The sequence below is a fragment of the Plecotus auritus genome, assembly GCF_963455305.1.
Source record: "Plecotus auritus genome assembly, chromosome: 1".
NCBI lineage: Eukaryota > Metazoa > Chordata > Mammalia > Chiroptera > Vespertilionidae > Plecotus > Plecotus auritus.
The window spans coordinates 139,172,389-139,197,271 of record NC_137770.1 but is presented as its reverse complement, the minus strand read 5'-3'; the positions used below and the strand labels follow the sequence as shown (position 1 = coordinate 139,197,271).

General features: G+C 39.5%; 1 protein-coding gene across 2 annotated transcripts in view; it reads right to left on the bottom strand.

Annotated features, from left to right (window-relative positions):
* APBB1IP (amyloid beta precursor protein binding family B member 1 interacting protein) overlaps window positions 1-24,883 on the bottom strand; it is a 135,120-nt gene that overhangs the window by 56,123 nt on the left and 54,114 nt on the right. For both annotated transcript variants that reach the window (XM_080641491.1, XM_080641492.1), the window contains 6 exons: window positions 13,251-13,322; window positions 12,095-12,182; window positions 10,130-10,422; window positions 7,545-7,622; window positions 2,512-2,671; window positions 292-413 (listed from right to left, as the gene is read on the bottom strand). In XM_080641491.1, coding sequence (XP_080497617.1) covers window positions 292-413; window positions 2,512-2,671; window positions 7,545-7,622; window positions 10,130-10,422; window positions 12,095-12,182; window positions 13,251-13,322 — 813 coding nt within the window. The remainder of the gene's footprint in view (window positions 1-291; window positions 414-2,511; window positions 2,672-7,544; window positions 7,623-10,129; window positions 10,423-12,094; window positions 12,183-13,250; window positions 13,323-24,883) is intronic.

Genomic DNA, 24,883 nt, shown 5'->3' with positions numbered 1-24,883 from the left:
TAAAGGTATATTGAGTTAATGTAGCCAAAGAGAAATAAGGACACAAAAGAAGGACTAGTCAATGGATTGATGTGTTTTGGGTGATGAATCAAAAGAACAAAATGGATTATTTTCTTTCTGGACTCTCAAGGGGCTCTTAGTTTTCATATGGCCTAGGAGTTGAGTTTATGCTTCTTTGAAAGGAATACATTTGTGGTATTTTGTGAGGTAATGAATGATGTGGTTAGTCCACAGGAGGTTTAAAAAACCTCCATTTTTTTATATGTCTTATAAATATACAAGTTATCTTACCTGGGGGTTTTTAAATACAGCATATTTTTCCTCTTTCTTCAAAAATACCACTTTATTTTCTGTGTCTCTTGTCCAGTCTGATAAGACTTCAACAACGTTTTCATGGTCTTCAAAAAACCTTTCTGATGAAATAAGAAAAACAAGACAGTATTGAGTTAAGCACAATGCCTCATACTTCACACAGGTTTTTAAGAACTTCTATTTCTTAGATGATATCACATTGTAACATTCCTGCTAAGTTTCTCTTTAGTGTGTCAGATCTTCAACTTATTTTCCATAAAAAACATGGCAGTTGAACCTACACTATAGAAATAATGGTCAGCCATTGCATTTTTCCATATTAGCATTTTTGACTGTAAATAGTTTCAGGTAGAGGTAAATATTCTCTCTGAAAGGAGGAAAATTAGGCAATAATTGGTTTAAACAACTGTGAGATATGAGATAAGCACTCTAAAACATCATTCCTTAAACTCTTAAAACAATACATGAATATGGGAACCAAACCTAAACATACAGGAAGGCTTTCACTTTTGTACTTGACTCAGAGTTGAAGAAAACTTCAAGAGGTTCTTTCAGTGTAGGCCATTTCCTCCAGAAAAAAATTTCACTAAAAGCTTCTGTGGGAACCACACCAGGGTCCCTGGATAGTCAAGGCCAATGGGAGCACAGAGACCTTGTTGTCAATACATCAGAATGGCCAAGGCCGCTCTGAGCGTGAGCCTAATCGGGGTGCACAAGGCCAAGATACCATGAGCAGGTACAAGGACACACAGTACACTATGCCCTTCTGCAGCCAAAATGATTGATGTCACTGTTGGCAACTAGACTTCTTTGACCAGGAGTCTGCTAGAGAGAGAGCAGCTGAGCCGAGGTTAGAGTGGTCAGGAAAGAGAGGTGATAAGCACAGAGAATATAGCCTGTGTGTGCAGTAGAGAAGAGAGCTCAGACGGAGCTGAGAGCTGGTATTGCTACGATGTAAGGCTAAGAGCTCATAGAGAGCTCAGATATAGTTACCATGTTAAGTAGCCAGTGTGCTGGGCAGGGGAGACAGGAGAAGCTGCTGAGCCAGAGAGCTCAGGTACCACTATGATGTGAGGCGGTGAGTCTAGGGGGCAGCGTGCAGCTGCTCAGATAATAGCTGTGGGTACAGAGACTAATGCTGCTTTTGTGGGAAAGATGTACATGTTAACCAGCCAGTGTCAGTTGCCTGCCTGAATGGACTTTGCTGTAAGGAACTGTTTTACCTGACGGCTATGTGGCCCACTGGCTTCTGCAATAAAGACTCATTCTTATACACCCACAACTTCTCATGGCTTCTCCATCTGCCCCACCGCCAACAATTGAATCATACTCAGATCTCCAGAGCACCAGAGCTCATGCAGGGCTCCTGCTGTCTCTGACAGCTTCTAAAACAGGAAATTCTCTATGCCACCAAGTTCTCCAGGGAGATAATTGCTCTGTTAGTGGCATTGAGAATGAGAAGTAACAGTATTTCTTTAATTTTCTTTCTTCTTTTTTTAAACTAGATCAATTTATTTTTAAAAAAATATATATTTTATTGATTTTTTATAGAGAGGAAGGGAGAGAGATAAAGAGTTAGAAACATCGATGAGAGAGAAACATCGATCAGCTGCCTCTTGCACACCCCCCACTGGGGATGTGCCCGTAACCAAGGTACATGCCCCTGACCGGAATCGAACCTGGGACCCTTCAGTCCGCAAGCCAATGATCCATCCACTGAGCCAAACTGGTTAGGGCTAGATCAATTTCTATCAACACTACTTTGCTCTTTGGGGGAGAGCCTCTCCAACTAGACAAAGTATCAGACATTAGGTGAGTGGGAGGGAGAAAGGGGAAATGGACAGTGATGTGAAGCAGAATTAAACTATAGTTAAAAAAGGGAACTCTAAAGAAACATTAGCAGACAGATACCCATAATCTGCTCAGCTTATAAGCATGTAATATGAAGTAATGTCCTGTCACTTTCTTTCCCTTATGAGCCATTAGAGAAGTGACAGTAATAATGCTTACATTCCCCGAGGTCTGGCCACCTGCTATAATTTTGCCTCTTCATTTCTTCCCCAATAAGAAATGAAGAGACAAGAACTGAATCTGGCAGAAGGGAAGTGATGTGTTGGAAGTCTTGATGCCCTTCAATCAAACTCTTCTGAATAGACAAAAACCCATATTAAAGCAAACACAAAGATTTTTGGGACTTACCAATTTGTAGTTCTGGGTATATTTCATAAAGACACCAGTCTACACTGCAGTCACAATGGGTTTTCTCAAAAAGGTTGTCTAGAACGTCTCGGGCCAATTGCCGCTCATCCACCATCAGCGACTTCGTGCTGTTATCATTCATGTGCACCTTGACAACCAGCTGAGGATAAAGCCACAGAGCAGCCACTCAATGTCAACCACTAAAGAAGGCCACCAAGATTTAAGGTTTCAAAGTTGCTATTGCTTCTGCTAATTTAAATAAGAAAGTGTTCCACGAATGGACTCAATGTGAATTCACTCACACTCTGAACACTTGTTTAAGGTACTAGGAATATAGAGGTGAAGAAATCAATTCACAAAAATAAAAAATGTACAATAAACAAAGTCCTTGCCCGGCAAGAGATTGCATTCTAATGAGAGAGGCAGAAGACAAACAGAACCAAGGAAGTACCGACTTCCTGTTTTCCTGACATTTGTTACTTATTCAGGTTCATCCTGGAGCCCAGAAGCATTTCTTTTTTCTTTTTTTTGACACGTACAAATCTTCCTTCCTTCCTTCCTTCCTTCCTTCCTTCCTTCCTTCCTTCCTTCCTTCCTTCCTTCCTTCCTTCCTCCCTCCCTCCCTCCCTCCCTCCCTCCCTCCCTTTCTTCTTCCTTTCTGTCTCAGAAGCATTTCTTTTTTTTTTTTAATATATTTTATTGATTTTTTACAGAGAGGAAGGAAGAGGGATAGAGAGTTAGAAACATCGATGAGAGAGAAACATCGATCAGCTGCCTCTTGCACACCCCCTACTGGGGATGTGCCCGCAACCAAGGTACATGCCCTTGACCAGAATCGAACCTGGGACCTTTCAGTCCACAGGCCGACGCTCTATCCACTGAGCCAAACCGGTTTTGGCAGAAGCATTTCTTGATTGAAAGCCACACCTGTATCTTTGTAACAAATTCTTCTCTTTTGTTTAGCTGGAGCGGGGTCCCTTTTCATGCAACCCAAGAATTCTAAGACAATCAATGCACAACCTTCAGCCTGTGGTGCACACAACCACTTCACACACAACCAGTAGAGAAATCCTGTAAACATCACCAACCAAAACCATCTGATACTCTTGTTTAAATGTCTATTTATTTATTTATTTTTTCAGAAAGTGGAAGGGAGGGGGATAGACAGGGAGAGAGAAACATCAATGTGAGAGAGACACATTGATAGGTTGCTTCCCATATGTGCTCTGACCAGGGCCGGGGATTGAGCCTGCAACCAGCGTACAAGGTACACCCTTGACTGGAATCGAACTTGGGATCCTTCAGTCTGAGGGCTGACGCTCTATCCACTGAGCCAAACCACTAGGGCAGGGGTGGGCAAACTTTTTGACTCGAGGGCCACAATGGGTTCTTAAACTGGACCGGAGGCCGGAACAAAAGCATGGATGGAGTGTTTGTGTGAACTAATATAAATTCAAAGTAAACATCATTACATAAAAGGGTATGGTCTTTTTTTTTTATTTCAATAGTTTTATTCATTTCAAACATTTTAACAAGAAGAATGTAAACACCAATTATTATAATTTGAAACTTCAAAAAATGGAGGAATCATAGCACAATAACATACCTTATATTGAAGATGGCAAAGGCAAAATAAAATTGCCTAACAAAGGAAAGGTACAAAAGCCTTTCAAATTAAACTTAAATATAATAAAATAATTTAAAACTAAAACAAATAGAAAAGAACAAAATGTGTAAACAGTAAATTAAACATTTTCTTTAGTGCAACTTCCAAATTATGCCCAGGACGTAGATGTAGATGGCAATGTAGACTGGGTTGAAAGGTTTTGGTCTTTAAAACATCAACTTCAGTGGGAACAGTGTTGTTGGTCTCCTTTTTAGCTAATGCTCTGATACTGTGCTCTCCAGGGGCGTGTCTCCCTACATCACCACGATAACGTGTCTACGCATTCCCAGGGTGATGTCGGGAGACGCGTCCTCGGGCATTACAAGGAGCCTCTGGAAGATTGAGAGGTTGTTCCTTCTACTGAATGGGAGGATATAAATCCGCCCACTCAGAAGAAGGAGCTGCGGCTGTGTTTCCCGACGTTGCCATGTTAACACTGCTGCTGGTGAAGGAGCGGAGGGGAGAGCAAGAGAACCCTCCGCTCTTTTGGCTCCGCGGGCCGGATAGAACAGCCGAATGGGCCAGATCCGGCCCGCGGGCCGTAGTTTGCCCACAGCTGCACTAGGGCTTAAATTTTTATTCTAACTTGAAAAATTAGAAAGGGAAGTATGAAATAGCTACAGGCAAGTTCTGCCTATTCTATTTCCCTAGGGTTGGTCATGGTAATTCACAAATGAGACTTATCATTATTTAAAAAGTGATTAGGTGGACTGGAGAAAGTGGCCATACAATTGGTAACATATCTTCCTCCCCAAAAGTTTTGGTTAGATTCTGAACAAGCTGGGAAACTACTCCTCCTATCCCACTTCCACCTAATCTGATTTTCAGAATATCACGTTGTCAACAGAGTGAAGGTGCAGTTCCCTCCGATGGTTATGCAGAGTTACTGATAGCAACCAAGGATATGGACAGTGATAAAAATCTGAGTTAGCAGCAGGCAAGGATGACAGGTTGAAGCTTCAAATAGTGCAAGCATGTCAAACTCAAAGGCTAACATGGGCCAAATAAATGAGGCATGTGTCCCGTGGGCCGCGAGTTTAACATGCTTAATGTAGTTCCTTGTCTTCCCAAGAGTCAAAATGTAGAAACCAAGGCAGGAAAAGTGCATTTCCAGCTCCTGGGACCATTCACATTCAGGCTTCCTAAGAACACCTTTCCCCCCTTGAAAACCTGTAGCTCAGAAACCTCCAGTTGGATAGTTGCTTTCATTCATGTTTGTCTTCTGCTGCATTTAAAATGATAAGTCCAGTGCCAAAGACACATTCACCTGACCTACAAAATAAGGCCTGGAGGGTTACGCAGAAAAAGATACATTCCTTAAATAGCGGTCTTTACTATGATTTACTTTCTATGGAAGGTATACCCATTGATCTCTGCTGAGAATTATTGTAATAAAGCAGCAATTTTCAACGTTTTTCACCTCATAGCACACAGAAATGAATCTCTAAAATTCTGCGGCACACCAAAAAATATACTTTTTGCTGATCTGACAAAAAAAGGTATAATTTTGATTCATTCACACTGGATGGCTATTGTTGTGTTGGCTGTTGTCATTTTTTTTTTATTTGACAATCTAAGGGAAAAGAGGTCAGTGACCCTGACTAAATAGTCAGGTACTGCATGTCTTAAGAGTTCTTGTGGCACACCCATTGAAAATCGCTGCCATAAAGTAGCTATATGTCCTAAAAAACATTGCCAATGCGGGGATTTAGAAGACTTAATTTTCCTGGTGGAAAAATTAATGATATATGACCACATTTCATTCTTACTTAGAAAATCTTGAGGAAATAAAACATGCTGGTGTTTTATTTTTATATATAGAGAAAAAAAATAAATCACCTAATTTGACAATGATGAAATATTTTTTTGCATAAATTGCAAACTAAATTTAATCCACATGTAGTTATGAATGCCCCTTATTATAAAACATAGAAAATAAGAAAACCAAGAGAAGGCTAGTAATTTTTAGCAAAAAGGAATCATATTTCTTACCTTTCACAGCTTCTATCACATTTGCAAACTAAAGAGTGTGTACTGGTACACTAACACATAACACTGCTAAATCGCAATTGTGTGGTTTAGCAAACTACGTACTTTTCATATCTACACTATGTGATACACTATAGGTAAAATGATTCAAGAATGAAGAGCTTCCCTTTTCTAATCCAATAAATATAGTATCAATTTTCAATTGGTATGCCACAAGGATTTTTAAAACATGCAATACCTGACTACTTAGTCAGGGGCACTGATCTCTTTTCCCTTAGATTGTCAAATTAAGAAATGACAACAATTCTCTCTCATCATTTATGTTTCTATTTCTCTCTTATTCTCCCTTCCTCTCTCTGAAATCAATAAAAACATATTTTAAGAAAAGAATCAACTAATGAATGCACGAATAAGTAGAACAACAAAATGATGTGTGTTTTTTGCTTTCTCTTTCTCTCTTTAAAAATCAATCAATTAAAAAAAAAGTCTGCATCCAGGGATAGTTATGGGATATTTATTGAATATCAGTCAACATGTATTGAACACTTTTACTCAGACCATGAACATAAAGTCCAATGCCCTATGTGAAAACAATGATTCACCCAACTCATTTCATTGTGAGAAGCTCTTAAGGAGTCTCAGCATCAGATGGTATGTGCTTCAGAAATTGAAATAAGATAAATCTGTTTCATCTTTCCCTTTATTTATCAATTTACTATTATTAACTTTAATTAGGTATATGCTTCTACTAAAGTTAAATACAGGCGTTCCTGTTATAATACAATGAATATACTCCTAAAATCTCATGCTCTACAAAAAAATGCACAGTAAAACTATAGGCTTATTCGGGAAAAGGTTAGGGGCAGGTCTCTCAAACCTATGCAACCCTGAACCAGAGCACTAGCAAATCAACCTTTGGTACATTGGGAGATAACTTGGACATCCAGGGCAGGCAGCGAGGGTGGAGGCTGCCTCAGGGGATATGAAAAATGCACAAAAGCAATCTCAGAAATGCTGAGATGGAGGCAAGGCTAACAGAAGCTGAGCTCTGATCCAATTAAGGTGGGTCCAGAAGGTGGTGCCCCTGCTATTAGCTAACAGCTGAGCAGAACCAGAAAGGCCCCTTGAGTGTGAGGGAACCCTGGGCAGAGAGGCTTCAAAACGTCCAAATGTATATTAACCTAAGTCTCCTATTTATCAATCACGAAGGAGCTAGCTGATGTCATAGAAAGAGTACCTATATCATTTATCTTTGTCCTTAAATTTAAAAAAATATAATTATTTGGAAAGTAGCACTTGACATTTTATTTTTAAATAATTAAGTATAATAAAATGTCATTAATTTAACTTCTCCATGAAAAAGTGATTCATAGTTTACCTTTTTGACTTTGGCCTCTTTCAGTTTTTCCAATGCCAGCTTAATTTTATCAGCCTTTGCCTGGGCTTCTTCTTCTTCCTGTAAAATGACATTCAACCCACTCCATTAAAGTGCTGCATATAAAGGATACCAGCAAGTAAACCCTGTGCCATTGCTAGTGTCTTAGTTACTTTATGTTAGCAAAAGGCTATATTATAGGGCCCCAAATTTCACATGATCGATTTTCAGAATTAAGTAACCATAACAAAAATCTCCAGTCTAGAAATATAGGAGGCTAACAGAACTTCACATATTTGATCCAAAAAAGTCTCTGCTTGGCTCAAACCTGGGGTGCAGTCTGAGGAGTCTATAGGTGTATCTCAAGGGATTTGAGCACTTCCAGAAATTACATGCTTTTCTTAAAAAACCATTTTAACTGCAACCATCACCACCATCCATCTCCAGAACTGTTTTCATATGAGGTACTTAGAGCAGTTAAATTCATAGAGATAGAAAGTAGAAACGCTGCCAGGGGCTTCAGGGAAGGGGGAATAGGGAATTATCATTTAATAGGTATAGAGTTTCAGCCCCAGCTGGTGGCTCAGTTGCTTGGAGTGTCATCGGTACACCAAAGGTTTTGGGTTCAATTCTGGTCAGGGCACAGACCTAGGTTGTGGGTTTGATCCCTGTCCCCAAATGTACAGGAGGCAACCAATCTATGTTTCCCCCTCTCTTTATCTCTCTCTCAAATTAATAAAAAACATATCCTATTGTGTATATGTAAACACAAGAAAGAAAAAAATCCTGCCATTTATGACAATATGGATGAACCTTGAGGGCATTATGTTAAGTGAGATAAGTCAGACAGAGAAAGACAAATACTGTATGATCTCACTTAAATGTGGAATCTAATCATAGAAACAGAGAGTAGAATGGTGGGAGCTAGGGCATTGGAGATGAGGGAAATAGGGAGATGTTGCTGAAAAGATACAAACTTCCAGTTATATGGTAAATAAGTTTGGGGGATCTAACGTACAGCATGGTGACTATAGTAAAAAATACTGTATTATATACTTGAAAGTTGTTAAGACAGTAGATCTAAATGTTCTCACCACATATACACAAAAATGGTAACTGTGTAGAGTGATGGAGGTGTTAACTAATCTTACTGTGAAATCATTTCACAATCTCTGTATCAAATCATTGTGTTGTACACCTTAAACTTACAGAATATTATGTTAAATACAGCTCAGTAAAAACAAAAAAAGAGCCTCTGCTCTATATGGATCACCAATTTTTAAAAAATAAATATATTTTTATTGATTTTTAGAGGGTGAGGGATAGAGATAGAAACATCAATGAAAGAGAAACATCATCATCGATTGGCTGCCTTCTGTACGCCCCCTACTGGGGATCAGGCTGCAACCAGAGCATGTGCCCTGACCAGGAAATGAACTGTGATCTTTTGGTTCCTGATGCTCAACCACTGAGCACACCGGCCAGACTATGGATCACCAATTTTTAAATAAATTTTCTACAATAAGTACACAATACAGCAATGAATATGATTTAATATTTAATTTATATTTAATATTTGTTCATTCTAAAGGCATTACAGAAACTTTCAGGGTTACTAGGGTCATATTTATGAACACTGACCATCATCACACAGTTCAACAAATATGGAAGTCACAAGAAATGGAATGATATTCTTCAATATATATTTTAATCATCACCTGAGTTTCCACTGATTTTTAGAGAGAGTGGAAGGAAGGCGGGGGGGAGAGAGAGAAACATTGAAGTGTGAGAGACACATTGATTGGTTGCCTCCCGCATGTGCCCTGACCAGGGTGGGGCTGGAATCCTTAACTGAAGTACGTGCCCTTGACCAGGAATCAAACTGCGACTCTTTGGTCTCCAGGTGGATGCTCTAACCACTGAGCGACCGGCCAGGGCTAAAACATTTTGAAAGTGCTTTACTTTAAGAAATCTTAAAAGTTCTTTTTTTTTTTTATGAGAGAAATGTTATAAGATGACATCCCAAATAATGACCACATCAACTTTCTAGTTGTTTTCCCAGTATTCACAAATGTATTAATATCAAGTACTCATCACCTACCTGCCCACAGCACCCTTCCCTAACTACAACATTACAAATGATTTTTAGATATATCTTTGCCTTACTGAACAGGGCTGACCAATTCAGCAAAATTCCATTTAGTTCAATTCAGAAATATGTAAGGAATGCTTTCTATTCTTCATGTGCTGGGCTAGCACCAGGGACACAGAAATGTATAAATCAGTTCCACAGCTCAGACCACGTTAATAAAACACTCTCAAAAGTTGATTATTAGCAGGAAGTGCTGCATATAAATACAGATTTTAGCCAAACTATAATTCCTGATTATGGCCTTAATATGTTCTTTATACACACCTAAGGGTCTTTTTTTTAGAGAACTCTGCCTTACCAGTGAACATACTCAGTATCCTTGTTTCTTACTATCTCAGAGCTTTTGGGGTACAAACTTATGAATGTCACTCTCACTTTGAAGAAAATAAAAATGATGGTTAGCAGAGGTCCTACCATCTCTGCCCCAGGCACTTACCTGAGAGAGAGGTTCAGGAGGTGGTGGTGGCAGAGGCAGGTCTAACATGGGGTCTGCTGGTGGAGGCGGTAAATCATCCTCATACTGGCTCATACTAGTTGCAACGACATTTGCTCCGTAACCAGGAGTGGCTGCGCCACTGAAATGTGACACTTCCGGAGGGGCCGGATGATACGGACTCTGAGAAGACTCTTTCTGTGCCTGGATTGTCCTCTGTTCAGCTTCACTTATATCTGCTACCAGATCTGCCATGAGCGCATCTAAATCTTGGTCTTCCAGTGCATTTAAGGATTCTGATAAGGGAAAATTACATTAATAATCAAAACAAAGATTTGTGCCTGAAAAAAATGGAATAAAGGTCATTTTCAGAATAATATTTGAATACTGATCTCGAGGGATAGAGAGTGGGTATAGGGCAATAAGGAGAGGCTGATAAAGGGGTAAAAACTTTCAGTTATAAGATGAATAAGGTCTGAGGGTCTAATGGTGACCATAATTAATAGCACTGTATTGTATGACTGAAATTTGCAGGGAGAAGAGAACTTACATGTCTTTATAAAAAAAGAGAGAAAAAGTTACATATATGAGTGTGGAAAGGCAAACCTTCATTGCTCATATGTGCAAGTATATGCTATCTATTAATGTTATAATTTCATAAAAGTGTATTTTTTTTAAACTTCATGAATGTTACCTATGCAAAAGTGATTCATAGTTTACCTTCTTTCATTCAATGTTATGATGGAAATGACAGCTGGGAATAATAAATGTATACTAGAGGCCCGGTGCATGAAATTCGTGCACGAATAAGGTCCCTAGGCCTGGCTGGCGATCAGGGCTGATCTGTGGGGTGACTGGTGGGCCCCCGCTGGCACCTGCCTTGGCCGGCCTGGCGCTGCACCCCCACCGGCCCTGCTCCCCCATTGCTGCCAGTTGTCTCCCTCTGCAGGGTGACCAGCAGGATGATTGGGGAGCCCCTGCTGTACCCGCCTTGGCTGGCCTGGGGCCTGCAGGTTGGGGGCAGCTCCTGCATTGAGTGTTTGGGCCCTGGTGGTCAGTGAGTGTCATAGTGACTGGTTTTTCTGCTGTTTGGTCGATTTGCATATTAAGCTTTTATTATATAAGATACCAAATAATAGAAAAGGGGATGGGGAAAAAAGAAAATTGGAAGAGGTGTATTATAATTTATCAAGGTACAGACATTGGCACCTAAGCGTTTATAAAAAAATATTACTGAAAATAACAGAAACAAAGAAACCCAATGAGTGTCAGAAATAAAACTTGGAACTCCGGGTTTCTGTAACTGGATTTCTCTATTATTTTGTTTTTAATTTTTTTGGTAGGCACTGCCATTCTTTGGAAAATCTTTTTCAAGAATTGCAATGAATTTTCATTCATTTGTAAGTGATTACTTCAAAGTTCACTTAATGTGACTAGCACATGGGCTAAAGATCATCTCTGCACTAAATAAAGAGATAGTTTTGTTAATAAAATAACATGACAATCTTAGGAAGAATAAAAAATGTCAAACAGAGCAAATATATCAAATTATATAGAAATTAAAGTATATTTGGAAGCATCCATTCATATATTATCAATTATTATTCAACAAACAGTTCAACATTATCCTTGAAGAAACATTTACTTATTACTTTTTTATATTACTGTGCTTTATTTCTCTAAAGGCTTAGATAAAAATTCCCTTTACTTCTTAAAAAACAAATAAGATAGTTTTGACACTACGCAATTGCAGGATAGTGTTACCTTTCATTACAGGCAAAAATATCTTCTTGCCCTTTCAATTCAATCCATACACACAAAAAATGAATCTGAAGTTCAGGATTATAAAAATTACACTCACTACAATGTCAAGGTTCCTTAAATTTTGTTTTCAAATTGTAGTTCCACACAGATTTTAGTCATTATTATAATTTAAAATTATTTAAGGAAAGAAATGATTATGCTTACCATTTAAATCCTTAAAACCCACACTGTAGTTAAATTCAGCCCTGGGAGGTTTAGGGTCTGAAGGAGGAAGAGTGTCGACTCCTAAACTCTGTGGAAACAGATCCCCGCCCCCGCCCCCCAAAGTTAATCATGAGACTAACATTTTACAGCACATTTAATCATTAAGTCAAAAGTCATGTATTGTTTACACATTTTCTCTCTACATATGTTCTTTTAAAATGATATTCTTATTTGAGAATGTTTTATGTGATTTCCCCCCCTGCATAATATTATAAATTAAAAATTATTCTAGAAAGTACATCTTTAAACAAAACAGGCCAACCGAGAATGATGAGAATGAGAAAGTTAATTTTCACAAACAATAAAAAGAATTTTCTGTAATGATGCATTTTTAACATATGTACTGTACATTTTTCTTGAAAAACACACACTATTTTTCATTTATTTGGTAGAAAAGTTTAAGATCCCTACCTTATTTAGGAATATTGGGTTGTTTTTATTTCAATATTTTATGCAGGAAGTGATGAATCAACCCTGCTCTGATTTTATGAGAACACTACAAGGCACTCTAGTTTGCCTGACTCTGTAACCAGGGTCAACAGCCTCTGGGCTCCAGTCACTAGTGACTGACCCTTAGTTAATCTGGTCTTTCTTAGACCTGAAGCCTATGGCTGAGTGGCTTTCATGCTACTTGAGGGGACGAAGTTCTTACAGTGTAAAGAGACTACAGTAACTCCCTTTTAGTCCTTTAAAATGTAGCATTTCCTCAAAAATTGGTCAAAAATTGTACTAATTTTCTTACCTAGTCTTTCTATAAAGGTAAGTGCAGGGGAGATTCTTCAGTGCTGGTGGTTGTGGGAGGGATTCACTTGCAGAAAATCCCTCCATTGGCTAAATGATTGGCCACGATGAGCATGGAAATTGCCAAAGCAGAAGGTATGTGTGACCAATGTATTCAATCAACTGAACTCAGGTATAATTAGGAAAAAATGCTTTGTCCGCCCCACCCCCCCACCCCGCCCCGTCACAGTTACATCAGCAATATATAATATCGTCAATCTCCATTTTTAAAAAAGATAACTCTCTTTTCAAATTAAAATCAAATTCTGTAACCCCATTTCCCCCCCTAATTTGATAGTTAAAGAAGGAGATTTACCTGGGTCAAAAGATCCATCTCTCCCAGCAAATTGCTGAACATTTGGTCTATATCATCATTTGACTCATCCATCTGAAAAAGAAAGAAACCCAGCTATAAACAGTCTAATAAAAGCCTGATCTCTTGATGATTGTCCCATCTCTTTTTTTTTCCTCTTCAAGTGTCATATGGAGAGGAAGGCTCATTTCAGCTTAAAATTCCATGACTGATCCCAACTTGCTTGGTCCAAGATTGAACCTGGGAAACTGTTTCAGAGCTACAATCAGATTTTGTTTCTCCAGACCAAACTAGTCTCTGGGGCCAAGTGGACAATGTGGGCATTGTTCAGGAATTCACCTCCCCACAGGAAACCCTCCTTAGAAGAGGAGCAAGCCTCATGCCACAGGTGGTTATGAAGGACAGAGATGCAGAACTTCACCTCCACTTAAAAATTTACACAGAAATATATCCGGAGTCGGAAAGCATCTTTACCAAATGATTCTCTGCTTTACAAAAGCTCTCTGAAACAGCAGCTTTGGTTATTGACTTGGAAGTACTGGGGTTGATAAACACTTAGAACTAAAATGGCCATACAACCAAGTGATGAAATGAATCATGATGCCCAGTATCTTACATCAGAACCTTTCTTTGCCTAAGACAAAGGAAGCAATTACTCAAGAAAGAAGTGTTTCCATACAATGAGGTGGGACACCCTGTGAGGTCCAAATAGCAGCTCTCTTCATGACACTTTTGGCAGGGCTGGATTAGGAAATTAGGAGACATGATTACTAGGCCTCCTTCAGCTACTCGTTAGTAGTATGCTGTTTGGCAAAGGGAATTAACTACTTCACCTGTAAGATGAGTTTGCTGGAGATAATTTCTAAGGGTCCTAAAATGCTCTAAAGCATTAGAAGATTAATGCTAATTACATTCAAGCTAAGAAGTCTGGTTAGAGTAGAGGATCAGCATGGGTTTTAATTATTATATATGTTAACTTAAACATATACAAAAGTAGAGAAAATAATATTATGATTTTCATGAAACCAATGTTTAGCTTTAACAATTGCCAATTCACAACTGATATTTTAATTTTAAATATAATACCTGTTTTCTCCCAATAATTATTTTGAAGCTAATATTATTTTTCCATAAGTATTTCAGTAGGTAGCTCTAATATATATATATATACACACACACACACACACACACACACATATATATATATATATATATATATATATATATATATATATATTTACCATAACTATACTACTATCATCTCTGTGATGATTACTAATTTTCCAGAACACCCTATCTGGCTTTAGTTGGGGTATCTGGCAGGAGCATGGGTAGCTACAAAACTGAACTGGCCAGGAAAGGGCCAGGAAGGGGACTTCAGTTAAAACTCGAGAGGTCTATGATACTGTGCGACAAGCACATTCCTAAGAAGCAGGCACACATCAGAGAACCAGGTGTGCATACACATGGGACGGGGGAATTCAAGGAAGCCATTCAGTGAATGCTCAGGGTCATTCACACAAGGTAGGCAGGTGAGCACTCAGGTATGAAAGAGACCGGCCAAGCAGACACTGCAGGTGTGAGTCTATGTGTGCAGGTCTAAGAGGTCCCGGAGGACTCAAACAGAGCATCAGTGAAGAAACATGGAAGATGTCCATCCTCTTTTATGTGGCTGTTGGGATTTATTGCGGTCAGGAGGAGGAGAGAGAGCTGCAGGTGGGGAGGAGAGTCAAAGCTGACTCCATTTGAATGTGGTTTTATCCCCTCCCAGTTGCTTACAAAGTATCTGAATCATACCCTCCCTTCTTCAAATTATCTACAAAATGGAGGAAAGAAAGTATTTTAGTCAACAAAATGCCCATGGTTTCACAAACTGTCCATTCAAAAAGTTAATCTGGTATTCAAAATCTTATAATGGGTGATTCATTCCTTGTTTTAATAAGAGGAAAGTAACAAAACAATAAATTTTCAGAACTGCCCATTTATTTTCTTTAGAATATTATGTAGTAGGGGGGTACGGGTGCTGGAGGGAGTCAATGAGGAAAAAAGGGGGACATATGTAACTTTCAACAATAAAGAATTATTTTAAAGAAGAATATTATGTGGTACAATAATGTGACAAAAACAGAAGAATCAGATTAATTATTATTAACAGGATAGGGCTCACTTCGGCAGCACATATACTAAAATTGGAATGATACAGAGAAGATTACCATGGCCCCTGCACAAGGATGACACGCAAATTCGTAAAGCGTTCCATATTTTTAAAATGAACCCCAAAAGACCAATGCCAAGGCAAATTATAATTAAATTGACAAACACCAACGACAAAGTAAGAATATTAAAAGCAGCCAGAGAGAGACAGAAAGTTACTTACAAAGGATCCCCCATCAGGCTATCAACTGATTTCTCAACAGAAACATATCAGGCCAGAAGGGAATGGAATGAAATATACAAAGTCATGCAAAGGAAGGGTCTGAATCCAAGAATACTGTACCCAGCAAGGCTATCAATCAAAATTGAAGGTGAAATCAGGAGCTTCACAGACAAAAAAGGACTAAGGGAGTTTATTACCACCAAACCAGCAATGCAAGAAATGCTAAAGGGTCTGCTGTAAAAAAAAAACCACAGAAATAGGAAGCAAAGAAGTAACACAGAGGTAAAGAATAAAAATGGTGACAAACAAGTACCTATCAATAGTAACTTTAAATGTAAATGGATTAAATGCCCCAATCAAAAGACATAGGGTAATGGATTGGATAAGAAAACACGACCCATATATCTGCAGTCTACAAGAAACCCACCTCAGAAAAAAAGACGCACACAGACTGAGGGTGAAGGGATGGAAAAAGGTTTTTCAGGCGAATGGAAATGAAAAAAAAAAAAAAAAAGCTGGGGTAGCAATAATTATTTCTGACAAATTAGATCTCAAAATGAAGGACATAAAAAGAGATAAGGAAGGCCACTTCATAATACTAAAGGGAGCAATCCAACAAGAAGAAATAACTCTGGTAAACATATATGCACCCAATATAGGAGCACCTAAATACATAAAAAAACTCCTGGAGGATATCAAAGGAGAGACTGACAGCAATACAATCATAGTAGGAGACTTTAAAATCCCACTATCACCATTGGATAAATCCTCTAAACAAAAAATCAGCAAAAAAACATCAATCCTAAATGACTCACTAGACCAGATGGAATTAATTGACATCTTCAGAACATTTCACCCCAAAGCCACAGAATATACATTCTTCTCAAGTGCACATGGGTCATTTTCAATGATAGACCATATGTTGGGTCATAGGCAAAGTCTCTTCAAATTCAAGAAGATAGAAATCATATCAAGCATCTTCTCAGATCACAGTGGCATAAAACTGGAAATCAACTACAATAAAAACAATCCAAAAGAATCAAACACATGGAGATTAAATAGCATGCTATTAAACAATGACTGGGTTACCAGAGAGATCAAAGAAGAAATAAAAATCATCATGGCAACAAATGACAATGAAAACACAACAATCCAAAATCTATGGGACACAGCGAAAGCAGTCTTGAGAGGGAAGTTCATAGCTCTACAAGCCTACTGCAAAAAACAAGAAACAATGGTAATAAATTACCTAACCCTACAACTCAAGGAGTTAGAAAGAGAGCAACAAAAAAAGCCCAGTGTAAGCAGAAGGAAGGAAATAATAAAGATCAGAGCGGAGATAAACGACATTGAGACCAAAAGACAATACAAAGATCAACAAAACCAAGAGCTGGTTCTTTGAAAGGATAAACAAGATTGATGAATCTCTAGCCAGGCTCACCAAGAAGCAAAGAGAGAGGAGCGAAATAAACAAAATCAGAAATGAAAGAGGAGAAATAACAACAGACCCCACAGAAATACAAAGGATTGTTTAAAAATACTATGAACAACTCTATTTCAATAAACTGGACAACCTGGAGGAAATGGACATATTCCTAGAAAAATACAACCTCCCAAAACTCAATCAGGAAGAATCTAAACACCTCAATAGGCCAATAACTATGGAAGAAATTGAAGCAGTCATTAAAAAGCTTCCAGCAAACAAAAGCCTGGAGCCAGATGGCTTCACAGGGGAGTTTTACCAAACATTGAAGGAAGAACTAAAACCTATCCTCCTCAGACTATTTCAAACAATTCAAGAGGTAGGAACACTTCCAAGCTCCTTCTATGAAGCCAGCATCACCCTAATACCAAAACCAGATAAAGACAACACAATGAAGGAGAATTACAGGCCAATATCCCTCATGAACACAGATGCCAAAATCCTCCACAAAATTCTAGCAAATCAGATCCAGCAGTACATCAGAAAGATCATACACCATGACCAAGTAGGATTTAACCCAAGGATGCAGGGATGGTACAATATCCGCAAATCAATAAACGTGATACATCACATAATTATTATTAACAGGATAAATTGACAGTATTAGTGTTAATATATTTCAAACTTTTCATAAGAGAAAAATAATCTATTCAAAGTGGAAAAACATATTTATGTTCTGACCTCAAAACAGCCAGCCAGTATTACAATACACTCACAGGATCCAAAGATAATGCTAATAAGAATAATCTTGCTATTGATGTTTTCTCTTGAATCATTACATTTGGAAAACTACTAAAGTGATGAAGAATAAAGTTTTGAAAGGAAATATGACACCCATGAATCAGAAAAACCCAGAGCCCAAAGACCTTGCCTTCTCAGCCTGTGCACAGCGGCTTAAGGACATCCAGAATATCTTACACTTAAGATGGAAATAACTCAAAACAGCATTCTCATGATTTCTGCTGACACTCTTCTAGGTTCATCTGGGAAAAATCTTTCCCCCTGTCCTCTCATTCCTTTCTCCCAGAGTCTGTTATGGAATTATTAAAAGCAGTCAGCATAAAAACAGTGCTGTAAATCTAGGAGTAAGTAAATCTGCTACTGAACGAACCACAGTTTAAAGATTTGCATCCTTGGTGAAAATAGTAAGACATTCATTTGAATTAAGAGCTATTATTAACATAAATTCATGAATTTGTATTAATCTGTAAATACAATCATTTTACATACTTACCTTATTTCTGGAATGGACAGACTGAGTCACTCAAATATACGCCCTCTCCCCCTCCACACACATTAAGTGTGAGAAAATAGGAATGTGTTTGTGTCTATTTGTATGTGTGATATTTTTCAAAGGTCAAAATCAAGTTGGGAGAGAGAGAGAGAGAGAGGGAGAGAGAGAGAGAGAGAGAGAGAGAGAGAGAGAGAGAGAGAGAGAGAGAGAGAGAGAGAGAAACGCCCATCCTCAAGAGCTGCAAGTGTTATTTGGGTCATCAGCAGGGCGGGGCTGCCTTAGTGAAGTAACAGATTGCAAAACAAGCAATGTGCTTATCATGTTGGGTGGAATTAGCATCTTTTTGTGAGTATGTCATTTCTGAGTTCCTTTTGTGTCCTGGGAAGAACACGAAACTGCTGAGTAAAAGAAAAAAGAATAGGACTTTATCAGATGGATTTTGTTGTTTTTTTGGGGTGGGATGGGAAATGGATAGGAGAGAGGCTGAAATTCTCCCTAGATTTCCTGAACGTCCAAGGAAATTTTCCCCAATGCTTAATATTTCCCCAAGGCTCAAATTTCTAAGCCTTAGTTTTCATTCTCAAATACTTTCTCTTCTCCACATATGTAAATTTCACATATACATATTTAAAAAACCTATCCACCCCCCCCCCCAAAAAAAATAAAAATGGTAACTATGTGAGGTGATGGGTGTGTGAGCTGAATTTATTGTGGTAATCATTTCACAATATATGAATATATCACATCATTATGTTGTACACCTTAAACATACAGTGTTATATGTCAATTATAGCTCAATAAAGCTGGGGAAAAATCTGTCCTAAGTACTCTGCAACAGGACATATATTTTATCTATGGCAAAGTTAACTTCACATATTTAATTCAGTTTGGATGCAGGTGTCGTTGCTCTTCGAATTAGTAATTTCAGCCATGATTTGGGATCTTGATCAGGACAGACCTTATTTTATCTGTCAGGGTAGCTTGTCTAAACTGAGCCCATTTATTATGTAACAGAAATTTTCATTATTATTCTCCTCCCACATACCCTATTTTGTCTAATGGTTGTTATTCATTTATAACTCCAATTTAGAAACTTCGGTGTAGTCCTTGACACCTCTCATTTTTCCATTCAATCAGTCAGAAATTCTGCTGGTTTTTCCAGTGTTCTCCTTTATGTCCCCACGATGAAGCCATAGAGTAGATCCTCAGCTCATCCAGCCTCTAGCCTCCCAAATCCTCCATCAAGCCTCACCACCATCACTGGGAATTTGAAATACAAATGTGCATATGTCACCCTCCTGTTTAAAACCTTCAGGCTGATCAAGAGGAAGTGGAGACAGTTTAGGTCTTAGCATGTCTTTTAAGTCCTTCATAATTTCCCCAATCTATTTTTCAAGGTTCAACTCTTGCCATTCAAGGCCCCTGATGTTGATTTGAACAGGCTTTAAAAATTCTATTTGTCTTTATATATGCTACTAGAGGCCTGGGGCACGATGGGGTCCCTTGGGATGGCCTGAGGGGATTGGGCCCCAGCTCATGCCCCCAGCCTTGCAACCCTGCAGCCCTTCCCGGCAGCCTGCCTTGGCAGGTGCTGCCCCCTCACCTGCTCCACCATCCTGCCTGCGGGGCAATGGATTTGGGCCGCCCCCCCCCACAACCCCCGCCACTGGTTGCCTGCTGCTGTCACTGGTTGCTGTCTGCAGGGTGATCAGTCAGGGCCAGGGCCCCCGCCTGGCTCCCTCAGTGCCTGGGAGCCAGGTGGCGGCCCTGCCTCCTGCCACTGCTGCTGGTTGCAGTTTGCAGGATGATGGGAGGGGTGATCGGCCCGCTCGCTCCCGCCTTGGCTGGTGCCGCCCACTCACCTGCTCCACCATCCCTCTGCGGTCCCACTCTCATCTGGGCCCATTGGGGCAGGCATTGCCTCCACTGCAGCCGCTGCCAGTGCCACATCAGGGACGCCTGCCATGTTCCGCACCGCCCCCTGGTGGTCAGCGCACATCATAGCGAGTGGTTGAACTCCCGAGGGACAATTTGCACATTAGGCTTTTATTATATAGGATTTCCTTTAAGTAATATCCATTTCTGTCCATTTCTCCTTCATAAAATCCTATTTATCACAACCCAGCTCCTGTGTCAATACTCCAATGGATCTTCAGAATCAGTAGAGAGATTTGCCAGCCATTGAATCTGGGAACCATATCAGTAAATCCTGGTCCCAACAACAACCTTGATATCCTATTTAATCTCCCTGGGCTTGAAGAGAATAATGTATAATTCATAGAATTGTTGTGACATTTAAACAAAATAGCATATGATTCTTGGCATAAACACCAATGATAGCATTTACCATACTGAATCATGTTTTTTTTTGTTACTAATGTTAGAATCTCTTTCCAGACTGAGAGCTATTATTAAGTAAGGATCAGATCTGGTTAATCTTAGCATTAAAAAATGCTTTGTTGAAAGCCTAAATCACCTCCCAAACTAACAGGAAAAAGTGAGCGCAGGTCTCAGGCTGCCTAGGGAGCTAACCTTCTACCTCCTGTGCCCTAGACATGGACCCCGCTGCACTGCACTCAGAGGCCCGACACTCACTGCATTCCAGGGCAGGGTAATCCTTAGAAGTCGCCAAAGTCCATATTTCCTGTAACTATCGGGGCAATTAAACAAAGCGTTTGTTTCTAAGCTGTTGTCACAGCTCTAGGTTTGCGAACCTCACTCACTACAGCAATAGTTCTTTTTTGTAGTGCTTTCCAAGTGAGTAAATACTAATATTTACACAGACAAACTTGTTGGTAAGCACAGAGGTTTCATTGGAGCTCACATCCATTTAGGCTTGAATCAGTTTTCAAACTCCCATTTTTTTTTTTTAAGTAAACTCTAATAACTACCCAGCTTGAATGACATTAGCAATGACTTTCCTTCTTAGCTAATTCAACCTCAAGTCAGTTAAGATTTCAAGTAGTAGGTTAATTAGCTGTTATTTAATACATAAAAACAAGTTATGTCTTCTACCTTAATTATTCCTTTATTCACATCATATAGCTAATTAATTTCAATCCCATATACGTAGATTTCAACTTTAGAACAGCTTAATTATACAGTAATATCAGGTTATCTGTGTCAATTTAATATATAATTTATAATATATTTGTGTTTTGCTATTTACTTAGAATTATATGCCTTGTACTGGGTTTGAAAATAGAGAACAAATTATATGTGCGTATGTGTACTTGTCAATGCCACATTTTGATTTTTCATGTGCATTAATTTTATTTATTTATTTATTTATTTAGTTCTTGATGCAATTGTATTTTCCAAATTCTCTTCAAGGTGTATATTTGACTATAGCTAGAATGATGGGGAAGCACATTATTTATTAATATTTCTCATATTTTTAATTGAATTTATTGGGGTTACATTGGTTAATGAACCTATATAGTTTTCAAGTATACAATTCTATAATACATCATCTGTATATAGTATTGTGTGTTTCTCACCCCAAACCAAGTCTCCTTCCATCACCATTTATCGCCTGTTTACCTTCTTCTACCTCCCCCGCAACCCTTTTCCCTCTGGTAATTACTATACTGTTGTCTGTGTCCAAAACAGCTGTTGTTGTTTTGCTTCATCCCTTCACCTATTTCACCTAGTCTCCTAGTCCCACTCCCCTCTGACAGTTGTCAATCTGTTCTCTGTATCTATCTTGTTTTTGTTCATTAGATTCCACATATAAGTGAAATAATCATATTGTATTTGTCTTTCTCTGATGGCTTATTTCACCTAGCATAATACCTTCTACCTGTTGCGAAAGACAAGATTTCCTTCCTTCCTTTTATATATTTTTTTTACTGATGAGTGGTATTCCATTGTGTAAATGTACCACTGCTTTTTTATCCACTCATGTACTGATGGGCACTTGGGCTGCTTCCAAATCTTGGCCATTGTAAATAGTGCTGAAATGAACACAGAGGTGCATGTACATATTATTTTGAATCAGTGTTTTGGGTTTCTTTGGATATATTTCCAGAAGTGAAATCGCTGGGTCATAAGGTAGTTCCAGTTTTTTTTCTTTTTTAAAAAATATATTTTTATTGATTTAAGAGAGAAGAAGGGAGAGGGAGAGAGAGCAGCATCAATGATGAGAGAGAATCATCGATTAGCTGCCTCCACAAGCCCTCTATTGGGGATAGAGCCCACAACCTGGACATGTGCCCTGACTAGGAATCAAACTGTTACCACCTGGTTCATGGGTTGATGCTCAATCACAGAGCCACACCAGCTGGGCCCATTTTTAATTTTTTGAGAAAACTGCATAATGTTTTCCATAGTAGCTGCACCAGTCTTCATTCCTATTAACAGTACACGAGGGTTCCCTTTTCTCCATATCCTCACCAGCACTTGTTTGTTGATTTTTTTTTTAATAAATCTTTATTCAGATTATTACAATTGTTTCTCCTTTTTCCCCCCATAGCTCCCCTCCACCTGGTTCCCACCCCACCTTCTGCCCTTACCTCCCCCCCACTGTCCTCATCCATGGGTGTATGATTTTTGCCCGGTCTCTTCCTGAACCCCCCCATACCCCTTTTCCCTTGAGAATTATCAGTCCACTCCCTTTCTATGCCCCTGATTCTATTATATTCACCAGATTATTCTGTTCCTCAGGTTTTTAATTCACTTGATTTTTAGGTTCACTTGTTGATAGATATGTATTTGTTGTTCATAATTTTTCTCTTTACTTTTTTCTTCTTCCTCTTGTTTAAGAATACCTTTCAGCATTTCATATAATACTGGTTTGGTGGTGATGAACTCCTTTAGCTTTTTCTTATCTGTGAAGCTCTTTATCTGCCCTTCCATTCTGAATGCTAGCTTTGCTGAGTAGAGTAATCTTGGTTGTAGGTTCTTGCTATTCATCACTTTGAATATTTCTTGCCACTCCCATCTGGCCTGCATAGTTTCTGTTGAGAAATCAGCTGACAATCGTATGGGTGCTCCCTTGTAGGTAATTAACTGTTTTTCTCTTGCTGCTTTTAATATTCTCTCTTTGTCTTTTGCTCTTGGCATTTTAATTATGATGTGTCTTGGTGTGGTCCTCTTTGGATTCCTTTTGTTTGGGGTTCTGTGTGCTTCCTGGACTTGTAAGTCTATTTCTTTCACCAGGTGGGGGAAGTTTTCTGTCATTATTTCTTCAAATAGGTTTTCAGTATCTTGCTCTCTCTCTTCTTCTGGCACCCCCATAATTCTGATGTTGGTACGCTTGAAGTTGTCCCAGAGTCTTCTTACACTATCTTCAACTTTTTGGATTTTTTTTTCTTTTTGCTTTTTCGGTTGAGTGTTTTTTGCTTCTTTGTATTTCAATTCTTTGACTTGATTCTTGTGTTCCTCTAGTCTGTTGTTGGGTCTCTGTATAATATTTTTTATTTCAGTCAGTGTATGTTTAATTTCTAGTTGGTCCTTTTTCATATCTTCGAGGGTCTCGTTATATTTATCAGCCTTTTCTAAGATATTCTTGAAAAGCCTTATAACCGTGGTTTTGAATTCTATATCCAGTCGTTTGTTTTCCTCCATTTCTTTCGTTTGTGATCTGTTTCTTTGACGCCGCATTTTCACTGCTTCCCTGAGTTGGTAGGGTAGATTTGTGTGCTAGGTTTCCTATATGGCCCAGTGGGTCGGCCTCCCCAGTTAACCTGAGGTGGACACTTTTGGTGCACCCCTTTGTGGACTGTGTGTACAGCCTTGTTGTAGTTAAGTCTTGATTGTTGTTGGTATCACTGGGAGGAATTGACCTCCAGGCCAGTTGGCTGTAAGGATCAGCTGTGTCTACGCTGGGAGAAGTTCCGTGCTGGAGACAGCCTTATAGGATTAGACTTGCCAAATTGCAATAGCCTCTGTGCTCAGCTTGGATGGGGTGGAGTCTCAGGGCGGAGCAGACAGACTTGGCTTCCAGTCAGCCTTGCCCTTGCGTGCGTGCGCGCCTGCAGACCTCTGCCTTCCCTGGCTCCCGCACCTCTGCCCGAGAGTCCAGATTCCCCCCCGTAAGAGCATGGGTCCCCAGAGGCTCGCCTGGAACTGGGGTTCAGTGCAGTCAGAACTGGGGCTCAGTGCAGTCAAGAGCTTCTGACTCCCTTCCACTAGGGAAAGCCTGTGGCAACCTCCACAGCCTTTGTGCATACTGGCATGCATGCGCCTCCAGACCTCTGCCTTCCCCGGCTCCCGAGTCTCCTCCTGAGAGTCCAGATTTCCCCCCCATAAGAGCGTGGGTCCCCAGGGGCTTGCCTGGAACTGGAGTTCAGTGCAGTCAGAATTGGGGTTCAGTGCAGTCAGGAGCTTCGGACTCCCTTCTGCTAGGGAAAGCCTGTGGCAACCTCCGCAGCCTTTGTGCCCACTGGCATGCGCGCCTCCAGAACCCTGCCTGCCGGGGCTCCCCCGGGTCTCCCCCGGGTCTCCGAGTCTCCGGGTGCCTTTCTCTCTACTTGACAGTCCAGACTCCCCCTGTATGAGCCTGGTTCCACGGGGTTTCGCCCGGGACTGGGCTTCAGTGC